Raw genomic sequence first — 12542 nt, 5'->3', positions numbered from 1 at the left:
ACAACTGAAGAAAACCACATATAGAAAAGCTCAGAAAAGCACGTCTGCAGTGATACCAGCTTAAAGAGCAAGCCAAACCAAACCCAAACCAAAAATGTTTATATGATATACTTTATATTTCAGTTAATTTCATGACTTGTACTTAGATACATGCAGCATAGATAAAACTAACATTTTTATAAAACAAACAAAGGGGTTGGGAACATTTAGGGATGACTCGGTCTTGAAATATTTTATTTCGTAAATACATTTAAACACACACCAACACACACACACACACACACACCCCTTGCTAACCTACCGTTATAAAACTGTATTCATCCTCCCTTTACTTGTCCATACCAACTCCCACTCCTAAGAGCGAGAAAGTTACTTGTCCCAGGAAAGAAAGTAGAATTTTGTAGGGATACATTAATATACAGGTTATAGTATAGGTTACAATTAGTGCATCTGTTCAGACTCACCTTGGTTAGCATTTGCACCCTGAGGCAAAGCATTGGTTAAATTGGGCAGCTCGTTTCCATGGTTTCCATCTTCCCAGGGACAAACATCCACACTGTTCCATTTTTTCAGCTGTTTTAGCCAACTGGCCTTCTGCTCCAACTTGCAGTGGGGATTTAAGACTATACACATCCACAGAGCACCTGATTTAAAAAAATTGCTCAATTAACTTTTCTATTAAAAGAGCAACAGCCAATGACTAATTTTAAAAAACTATGGAGTTTTACCAGATGGTATTTTTATACTATAATGTTATTTCTCCTGCAAAGCCACATTGTTAGCCTCCAAGTGTGGTTGAATACTAGCAGACCATGAGTTCCTGACTCAGCATCGTGGGGTTAATGTGGTCTTTTTCAACCATCCCAAATAACTTAATTAGAACACACAATCTTTCTATTGAAATTGAAGATATAAAAAGATAAAGTGAGACTTCATATGAAGCACTACAAAATCCAAAGCCTCCACTCTATAGTTTGTCAGAAAGAAATATCAGTTTAAAGTGAAAAGAGAGAATCCACACTCATGTTACAAAACTCAACCACTCATCCTTTTGTTTTAATTCTGACAGAGGAAGCAAGTGCATCAGTTTAAACAACGCAAAAAAATGTAGAAGAATTACATAGCAAATATAGTTCTATTTATTTCCCAATTTTACATTACAGTAAAATATTTTGAAATCAAATTAAATATATTAAACACAAGTATACATACACTGTACATATATACCTCCGCATCCTCAGAACTTATCAAAACCTATCCAAAGAACAGTAATTCACACTCAAAATCATTTTCAAATCACATTTGGATTTGAGAGATTTAATATTCAATCAAAATTGCAGCACTTTATAATACACTTATTTTTACTGCCATTATTTCAGTAATTATCCTATTTCCATCATAATCCATCACGACCATAAGACAGTTCGTTTATAAGCCAACTCCCCCAAGATGGATAAGTAAAAATGGTAAAAACTGTATGACTCTTTCATAAGCCGACCCTATATTTCAGGGGTTGGCAAACTTCGGCTCCCGGCCAGTCAGGGTAAGCTGCAGGCGGGTCGGGACGTTTTGTTTACCTGAAGCATCTGCAGACACAGAGCCCCTCAGCTCCCAGTGGCCGCGGTTTGCCGTTTCCAGCCAATGGGAGCTGCGGGAAGTGGCGCCACTTCCCGCAGCTCCCATTGGCTGGGAACAGCAAAACGCGGCTACAGGGAACTGAGGGGCTCCATGCCTGCAGATGCTCCAGGTACACAAAACAACAATGTATTAGATATTCAATTCAAATCATCAAATTTTGGTGTAGACCCGTTTATAAGCTGACCCCTGCTCTTTGATGCGTCACTTTTTTACCAAAAATATTCGGCTTATGAACGAGTATATATGGTAGGTTAAACTGTAAAATCTGTTTTACATTCCCTCTTTACACAACTCAGAGAAAGCTAATTTGGGCTGACATTTCACACAGAGTCAGTTCAGAATCGGACTCCCTGACACTGTGTAACAGAGCATCCACAAATACTTCAGGGTCTGTGGCAACAATTTTCAAATGAAAACATTTCTCTCTGAATCAGCTGTCTCTTTACCAATGTGAACTTTGACAGCAGCATGAAGACGTGCTATTTAGTAAAACTTCATTTGTTCATTAAGGATGTACTTTACACACTATAGAAGATTTGCAGAAGTGCCTAAAAACTGCATTACAGATGTCCAAAAAAAGAATAAAGATGCAGCTGGCTCACCTAAGATAGTTAAACTCTAGTAGCCAAATAATAGCTTGCTAACTAAGAAAGTAAAAGGTATACCTGGAACAGAGGCCATCATAAAACATTGATTCCTAGAAGTAACTTAGCATGCTAGTATGCCACACAGCATGGTATGGGAGCATATTCTTAAGTACCACTTCATGATGAGCCAGTGGAAATTGAGGGCTTGATCCTGTAAGGTTAAAAGTCCTCAGATGCTGGTGTGGAAATGGGGGCAGGGAAGTGAACCAAAAAAAAAAAAAATCTGTGAGACACCACAAAATAAGACAGGGTGCACCAAAGGATAGAAGATGTCACTAGAATAGTGTAGGCGATTATTTGGAACGGTTAAACACACTAAAGGAATATGTTTTAGAAGATGAAACTTGCAGAAATGTATAAAAGAAAAACATACTGAATCTGGAAAGCCCTTTTTAATCAACTCTTACACTTCCTTTAGACACTCTGTGCAGTGGTTTAAACATATTGCAACCCTCGTAAATAAAGTAAAATTGAAGAATTTCACTGATTATTTCTACCATTAAGCACCAGTCTGCTCAGCACTGGCCCAAAACATACAATGAAGATGGTCCTTGCAATCTCCAAAATAAAAGAGGAAACAGTGAGGAATGGCTAACTTTGATTTATTAATTATTTCCTTCAGTAGCACTGAAGAGTATGACAATGTAACCCTCTGTATTAAAAAGAGACTAATATAACTTAACACATTGTAACTGGATTTCCAATGATTCTAGAAGAGCAGCTAAATAAACCAAGGTCAAGCACAAAATTTTAACTGAAATTTGATGACTATTTTAAATTATTCAGCAAGGCACCATATACAGCACTGATATTTACAGAATGTCCCACTACAAAACTGATTTATGGTATGCAGGAATGCATAAAGCAATCAAAACCAGTCAATGTAAAGCAGAGAAATGTCAAAAAAGTTAGTGAAGGCCTACTGTGGATATACTACACTTAATTGGGGGGGAGGGGCAGAATATCAAAATATTTAATTTTAAGCATCTACTTTAATTTCAAGAGGGCAACTGTGTTGTGAGTTTAATTATATCAGTAGCTGTATTCTCAGAAAGCCAAGCTATTTGGTGTAAGTTAAACACAAGGATTAATTCTTATATTAAGCCCTTTATACAGTAATCCATGTGTCAATCAAATTATGTAATATAACCTCTATTTGGTGTAAGTCCCATGTACGGAACTCCCCCATGTGCCACTTAAAATGTTAACTCCCACTGACATCAAAGAGATGTGTGTGTTTGTAAAGTCTGCAGGATTGGGCCTTCACACTACTTTCAAGGTTAACTGATGCCCTTCTGGAGGAGTGGGAGAAGGAATTCCCCATATGGCAGAGTTGAGCATACAGAGCCTGAGGTTCCACGCCCACAGTACTATAAAGGGTAGCATTTTGGGGGAGGAAGTATAATACCAGGGACCCCATTCCTCACCCCAGCAATTTTTTTTTTTTTTTTGAAGTGCATGCATGGTGTGTGTGGGGGGGGGGGGGATGGAGGGAAATGTACATGGGTTGGGCAGAGTTTCTACCTCCCTGTTTCTTGGGGGCAGCTGCTCCATGCTGGGTATTTGAAATTCACTGCTTCCTGTCCTTTAACACTCTACTGCAGCAAGCTTCTAAGAAGGGAGATGTTTGGTCGTGCCCACTATTCACCCACCAGCCCAATGGAAGAAGCCGTGAAGCCATTCTTCCTATTTCACAGCAGCAGCTGGTCTACCTCTTGCTGCTGCAGCAGACAAGCTCTAGGGGGCATCCTCTTAGATATCAAAGCAAAGCAAAGGGCTTATTCTGGTTTTGAATAAGGGGGTTCTTGGAAGCTCCCAGCTACCTTCTGCCTAATGGCTCCCATATGGGGCAATTACTGGCCATAACCACTGCTTATTACAGGTAAGGATCAAGTAAAAATTAAAGGACAACTACCTTTTGTGTGGAAACTTATCTTATCCCATCCCAGACTCAGGAAAAACCTAACTTTTAATTAAGAGAATTTCAGCGGACTTCTCAAACTTGAAGATTGCTGTACACTAAAGAATCTGTACTAAAAAGAGCACTCCTGTACTCCAAAAAGGATATTCCCAATATGAAGAGAAGTTCACTAGCTTGACATAATGAAATCCAGCGACCAACATGACCCTCAACATAAACAACTGCCCCAATAAAGACCAAAAAAACCTCTGGTCAGAATATATAGTATTAGAAATGGGCACAACTGAACACTCAATACAGCTGCCATATTTTTTCACCCAAAACTTTGGAGGCATTTTGATCCAGGCTAGAGTCCCCCTTGCACAGGCCCAAGCAGACACCCCAAATCCATACACTATTGAACAAAAAGTAAAGTTTGGATTCAGATTTGGACTGCGTCCCACCTCTTTCCAATATGAAAATCCTCAAAGTGCAAAGGCAAAATATCAGAAACCAATATGCAGATTTCATCTTTCCCCTGAAGATAATTGGATGATAAGTCATGCTGTGACTGCAATTTGATATTAATTTCACAAGGGAACAAATACTAAAACTGTCACATCTCAGTGAGGAATTGTCTATTCTGGTTCCACAATAATCCTCTTGACCTGAATAAAGCTAGCTTTGCCTCAATAGACCTTTGGTTCAAACAGCATATATCTTCAGAGATGTACCGCTGCCATTTGTCTCCAGTACATCTCATCCCACAGAAAAATATATTTTACCACTGTTCTCCATAGTGTGTGGTTTCCCCATACATACAACCAAAGATTAGCATAGTTATATTCTCTCAATAGACACCCTGCCCCAGAACCAAGGCTGTAGAAAGGGACAGTGTGTGCTGACAGTATGCTGTCAGTATGCTGACTCAGGATTTAAACAAAGTAGAATATAGCATTATTAAAGTGCTCAGTTACTGTAACAGTAGGTGCTGTAATAATTACACACTTACAGTATGCATGTATTCATAAACCATAAAAAAAAGAACAAGGCATGTATATAGACTCTCCTGAGAGATTAAGTATTACACAGTTCCCATAAATCCCATTACATTTCACCCCTTCCCCAACAATTGGAAAAACCCCACCTAATTTTACTATGTGGAAACAAGATGAGAAATTGAAGATTCAGCCTCCAATTCAAGACTGATAATAGTCAAAAGAAATCTGATTTCTCTAAAAAAATATGATGCTGCCCTGTCAATGATGGTATATAGCTAAGCTTGTGTCAGCATTTTCACAATAACCATTTTCAGTGGTTTATAACACTGCCGTAATAGGTTGCTACAGGCTGAAACTTGGTATAAGGCCTTAGCCTGGTGGAATTTTATATTAAAATGTTTATTTAAACCAATTCTCTCATTTGCAAAATTAAAATATACATTGTATCTGCATACAAGTTGCTGTTTAAAAGTTAAAAGTTTTTATGCTAGCATAACTCAAACTTTCATTTAAGAACCAAATTCAAAAGCAGTCAACTCAGTTAGATTAGATGAGAGTAGCCATATTTCGTGTTTTCACTGTTCATCACCTGGATCAGTTTTCTTTGGTTAAGAGTTGCTATTACACAGAGGGATGTCAGCCACATTGCATCACCATTTGTTGCATACACATCATCATACCTCATTTGGTCCTATGTGATTCTATTGTGGAAGTATTGTTTTACAACATTTAGGTGTTTTTTTATATATATGTCACGTGGATGTTTAGAAAACTGAACTCATTAGCCTTTTTATATGTTAAAAGCTTTAGTGTCAAAAGTGGCTGTTAAGATTGTGAAACATCTAAACATTTTTCCTATCTAAATGACTATACAGCATTATATAAAATTTATAATCCAAGCTTCTATATAAACACATAATACCTGCATTGGAACAGCAACCAGGCAGTTAGCAAAATAATAGAAATCAGTCGAGTGTATACTACTCCCCCATCCTCAAGGGCAAATCCCGCACAGTAACTGGTAAAACCACCTCCTTCCTACATGCAGTAAGAGGTCTCCATTAGAACAAAAAGTATTCAGAAGCCCCACTGGAGAATGATCCAATTAAACAGTTGTTTTTATAGAATAGTGAAGACAGAATAAGCACTTCAATACAATACTCTCCATCATAAGAACCCTAAGGAGAAGTACTCGCAGTATACAGTCAGAGCTGAGTAGCAATTTTATTCATAAAAACAATTCCTTAATGCACTCTGGTTTTTCTACAGAGCCTTCAGAAAGAACCTGCAATGGGTGTTGTGTTTCTTGGAGAACAGAATGTTTCATTTTGCTCTAATTCATTCTATTACTGAATTAAACTTTGATGTATTGGTCTTGACAAGTGCTTCATGCTGATTGTATTGTGTATGATAGTATAATCACTCCCCATGCATTTCACACTAGCTGGCTGATTAATGCAATAGATTACCTGCAGCATTGATATCTTCTGCACACTAAAATGCGCGTGTGTGTGTGTGTGTGTGTTGGGGGAGCACAGCTGTACCATAAGGGGGCAAAATGCACATATTTCTAGTTCCTTAAACTTACTTCCTTCTCTCCCAAGACTGTTATATTAAAAAAACAACATTTCCAATGTCATGGGAGCAAGTGTGCTCTAGTCAGAGAAACTGGAATCAGAGTTCCGTACTCAGCTCTGTTACTCACTCGCTGGCCCTTGCGCAAGTCACTGAACTGCTCTGTGCATATATAAAGTAGGTTTAATACTGACTTTCACTCCAGCCTCAATTTCAGTGTCCTCAAATTTTAATACATTAAGATGAAAACAAAATGCATCTCGTGATTTAACATGATTGTATCCCTTGTCTTTTTTTTTTTTTTTTTTTTTTAAAACATCCTTTGTTCTATCATCCCTTACCAAATTACATCTAGTTTAGTCTTTAAGCGTGCAAACTACTGTGACTGCATGGTGCCCCACTGACTAAGCCAATGGGGCTCTGCACAGGTGCTGGGGTCCACTCAAGCAAAGGAGTTTTCAAGATCAGGACTACAGATTTTCATCTCCTCAGGACATAAACTAGTTACATCCATCAAATCTCAGTTAAGGGCCATACTTATGATTCCTTACAAATAATTATTCATTTTTATCATTAATACAACAAGAGGAATACTTTTATCTACAGAGCTGGAAGAAAACACCAGGTGTTTTCAAAGAAACCCACTGATTTACTTTCCTAGTATTCTTGACCCCTTTTATTTCCAAACATTCAAGATAAACTTACAGCATGGCTAATACTGGAGCAAACAAATGGATATTAAAACTTTCACTAAACTGCTCATGGCTGTTTTTAAAACATATACTTCAATGATTCCCATAATAAATTTAAATAATTACTTATGGTCACTGGTAAGTTGTGAACAGAAAATGGGACTCTTGTTCTGACAAAGCATAGACTAAATATTTCTTCCGAAGAGTTTAACAGTTACAAATAAAATTTTAAGAACCACAACATAATGAATTTTAAGAACCATAACATAATCTGATACTTGCAGATCATTTTCAAAATGAAAAAGGGCGAAATTAGTCAGATGAATTGTTCACTATGAATACATCGTCCAGCTCTAACATCCCTGTGAGGTAGTACAGTAAACAACTCAATTTTTTCTACAGCATTTCAACTTTCTTGAGATGAGAGGGACAAGGGGTTTGATCACAAGAACTGAAAGGGAGAGGTTGCTGAAATAAAGGACCGTTTTTGAAATATATTCACATTAAAGGATAAGTACACCCAAATAAAACCATGAAGATGGATGGAAGGAGAGGACAGGAAAAACAGCATGATAACCAGCATTATGCTTACATAACTGAAACATGCCACCACAGATTCACATAGGCCTCATCCATGGCAACATGTAGAGCACAGGCATTACAGCTATAGCTATACACTGAAGTTAGAGGCAGGCTATGTCCACACTTGTCACTGTGGTGTGCAGCTACAGGCAGCAGTGAAAGGCTCTGGTAGATGGGAGACAGCAGGACACTACACTGCTCAAAATAGCAGTGTAGACATGGGAGGCACTGCTTGGGCATGTACAGAGAGCCAGGCAGGGTATGTACCCTAGGGTTCAGGTGGGAAGGGCACTCTACTCACTTAAGCAGCGCCTCAAAGTCTACCCTGCTATTTATACCCATGCTAGCTGGGTGTTCTGTGTCTGTACTCTACACTCTGCCATAAGTGTAGATATACAGTAACTCCCCACTTAATGTCCTCTCACTTAACGTTGTTTCGACCTTACGTCCCTGCTCCATTACCCAACATGCTCCATTTAAAGTTGTACAATACTCCGCTATAACATCATCTGGCTACTTGCTTTGTCCACAGCTAGCAGCCCCCCATCAGCTCCCCTACGTGCCTCCGCCAGCGCCTTCCACCTGCTGGCGGACCCTGCGGATCAGCACCTTCCCCCTACTTCTCCCCGCCTCCTGCCTGCAGCAATCAGCTGGTTTGTGGCGTTCAGGAGGCAGGGGTGAGGAGCGAGGACTCGGCGAGCAGGCTCCCCCTCCCTCTCCTGCCTCCTGAACACTGCAAACCAGCTGACTGCTGAGAGCAGGAGGCAGGGGAGGGAGGGGGGAGGAGCGAGGATGTGGCTTGCAGAGTAAACAGGTGGGGGGGGAAGAGGAGGTGGGTTAAGAGGGGGCTTGGGGGAAGGGGTGGAGTGGGTGTGCCAAGGGTCGAGCCCCCCGCCCCTGGTGCTTGCACAGTAGGGGAAGCTGCCGCTGTGCAACATGCTTCTCCTAGCCTACGGCACCTTCAGCCTCCTTGCCTGCCTCATTGTCTGCAGTGCCAGTGGGCTGTGTCTGTGTGAGGTAAGACGGGAGCACCTCCCATTGCTTCATACTCAACAATGACTGGAGTTTCTTTAAAATATATATTAAGCCTTTTGTCTGGCAAAAAAAGAAAATGTCCATGGAACCTAACCCCCCCCATTTACATTAATTCTTATGGGAAAATTGGATTCGCTTAACATTGTTTAGCTTAAAGTGACATTTTTCAGGAACATAACTACGTTAAGTGAGGCGTTACTGCACCTACAGATTATAAAGCCACAAGTGACCACTGTGATCATCTTGTCTGTTATGCATAAAACACAGGACCTTAAAACTTCCCTGAATTAATTTCCATTTGAACTACAGTAGAGCTTTCAGAAAAGCATCCAATACATTTAAAAATTGCCGGTGATGGAGAATCCACCACAACCATTGGTCATTGTTCCAATGATTAATTACCCTAACTTTTAAAAATGCATACCTTATTTCCAGTCAGAATTTGTCTAGGTTAAACTTCCAGCCATTTGATCCTGTTTTACCTTTATCTGCTAAATTATCAAATTTCTGTTCCCTGTGAAGGTATTTTAGACTGTATGATCAAGTCACTCCTTCACCTTCTCTTTGAGCTCCTGGAATATCGCTTTAAGGCATGTTTTCTAATCCTTTAATCATTCTCGTGGCCCTTCTCTGAGCCCTCTCGAATTTATCTACATCCTTCTTGAATTGTGTATGTGAGAACAGGGCATGGTATTCCAGTAGCTGTCATGGGATGGGATTCCAGGACCCTTCGACAAGAAGGGACCTGAATAAAATCACTGGGGCCCAATGACTTGGATCCCAGAATATTAGGAGAACTCACTGAAGATGCAACCACTCCACAGTAGGGCGACTAGATGTCCCGATGTTAGGGGCTTTGTCTTACATAGGCAATTATCTGCCCTCTCTCCCCCAAAAAAGGTCCTGATTTTTCATACTTGCTATTTGATCACCCTACTCCATAGGCATATATAATCTACTTTCTCTGGTACTTACTGGGGGTAATATCAGAAGATTAGATGTTAGCTCATGTTATTCTTATGTTTTAAAAAAAGGGAGAAGTATGCTCCATGAAATATAGGTCAGCAACTAATTTCAGTCACAAGTCAAATTCTGCACTTAATTATGGAAGCATTGGTCATGGTCTCAGAGAAGGATGAAATTAGTTTTTCACTTGAAGCAGGGATTCAACCACTTAGTTATAAAAGGAGTATTACAGCATATCCTCAAAATTACAGCGCTTACTCTGAGTACACAATGAATTTTCAGGAAAATTTACAAGTTAATCAGTTAATTCGTTTAGGAATTAAAAGTATTTTAAAATGGGTTTCTGAAGAAATTTAGCACCCATCATCTAGCTTTTTTGTTAGGTCCTAAATAATCTTAATGGAACACAAACTCTGAACTTCCCAAATTGCAAATTAATAAATAAACCATTCACAGAAATCCTGCACATTGACTACATTTCAATAATTGTTAATGGTAACAAGTGGTAGTTTTTGCCTTTTTTTTTCATAACTGAAAGCTGCTTCTTCAGCAGGGTCTGATAAATGCTGTTCTATTACAGAAAAGTGAAAGAAACATCTCCATTTCAAAATGGCTACCATCTCCTATTGTCTTAATAGAACTGTGGCCATAAATGCCCTCAGTTAAGATGCCCCCTTTCAAGATAGTCACTGCCTTCCGTTGTTCCCAATGAAAGTGAGAGGAAACTGGTCTCTGGAAATATGGGCGACCTCCATCTTTCTCAAGGCTATCCAGGCTTCACTCCCAATGGGAGAAATGGGAGACAGCAGTCATTTTGAAAGAAGGCAGTTATTCACGGAATTCTCTGTATTAGCACATTATTTATCACCCTCTGCTGAAGAAATTTTGAGTTATGATGAACTCGAGCAAAATATTATCATTAATCTTAGAATTTTTGAGAACCATGTGCTGCACCAGACATAAGCAACAGCAAGAGGAAAAGTAGGAAGTGATGTTCCGTGAACTGTAGCAGTCAGAAGTGGAGAGAAACTTGCCAGTCCATTATGGCTACTTTGGGCTGCTCCAGAGCAGGGTAAAGCATCCACAATCACATAGAAGATCAGGGTTGGAAGGGACCTCAGGAGGTCATCTAGTCCAACCCGCTGCTCAAAGCAGGGCCAATCCCCAATTTTTCTCCCAGATCCCTAAATGGCCCCCTCAAGGATTGAACTCACAACCCTGGGTTTAGCAGGCCAATGCTCAAACCACTGAGCTATCCCTCTACCCCATGTACTGGTAAATGTGTTGCTAAAAAGGTTTTAAAAAATTAGAAGTTAATATTGATATTATATTTTACTCACTTAAGATAAAACCCACACAGCAACATTTTGCGTTTATATATGAAATTTTTAAATTAAAGAATCTCCTATCTGGGAATTGCCTATGTTAAACTGTTAAAAGTTAATATATATAATTAATTAAGGGCAAAAATATCACAGGGATGTTATAATTACATCCACCACCCCCTAAAATAAAAGCATTCCAAACCCAGGAAACTCAAGGTATGATTAAACTTAGAGAAATCTAAACATGCTAAGGCAAGGAAAAGTATAGCTAGGGAACCCGAACAGTCATAACTCCATCCTGTAATTACAGAAGACAAAGTGTAATGTGTCTGAAAATCAGTTTAAGCTGAAGCTTCAAAAACACTTGCTAGTGCCACAAACCCTTGATTTAACAGCAGTCAGTTTGAACATAAAATATATATATGAATTGGGTAACAAACAGCAGAAGCAAAAGGTAATGACAAAGTCACAATGAAGAGAAGTTTCACACACAACTGAGATTCTGTGTAGAGCCCCTGCTGTTTAATTTCTCAAAAAAGCAGTCAGAAATAGTTTAGTACCTTAAACAGCATAAACCAATCTAAGACACATTTATATATGTTAGCATAATATTCTGTGAAATGGCTGATATAATTTAATGGACATGCATATAACATGCAGACTTATTTTTAATCCAAAAATTGCAAAACAACCAGTTTAATGGATTGAGTATAGTATAAGGCACCTGACCACCTTAGGAACGTCTGAATTTCACAGTCTACTTTCAAGTGCTTAAATTTAGTTGCCTAAATCCATACTTAGGCACCTTATTAAAAGTAGCCTTATTTTCCAAAGGCGCTGGGCACTTACAACGCTTATGGACTTCAAAGGATGTGAATGTCAATGGGAGCTTCAGATGCCTTGCACCTTTGGAAAAATAAAGTCACTTTTAATTCAGTGCCTAAATAAGGACGTAGGCAACTAAATTTAGGCACTCAGGTTTGAAAATTATGGCCTACATCTGTCCATTTAAACAATACTATGAAATACATGAGGAAAACAATCTTTCTGCAGTGTACATGTACCTTTAAAAAAAAAGATGATAGTGACTATTTTAATATGCAGCTGCAGAAAAACAAAAACTGGAATGACTATTTAGCCATGGTAAATCTTGTTCATGGTAGCATTTAAGTAGTTGCTAA

The 12542-nt window shown here is 39.0% G+C and overlaps 1 protein-coding gene across 1 annotated transcript in view; it reads right to left on the bottom strand.

Moving 5' to 3' along the window:
- The window catches only part of ZSWIM6 (zinc finger SWIM-type containing 6), a 167365-nt gene that overhangs the window by 38771 nt on the left and 116052 nt on the right, over positions 1 to 12542 (bottom strand). The window contains exon 5 of the mRNA XM_048850294.2: positions 465 to 644. Within this exon, the coding sequence (XP_048706251.1) occupies positions 465 to 644 (180 nt within the window). The remainder of the gene's footprint in view (positions 1 to 464; positions 645 to 12542) is intronic.

This window comes from Caretta caretta, chromosome 5, assembly GCF_965140235.1.
Source record: "Caretta caretta isolate rCarCar2 chromosome 5, rCarCar1.hap1, whole genome shotgun sequence".
Lineage (NCBI taxonomy): Eukaryota > Metazoa > Chordata > Testudines > Cheloniidae > Caretta > Caretta caretta.
This window is presented reverse-complemented; position numbering and strand designations above follow the sequence as displayed.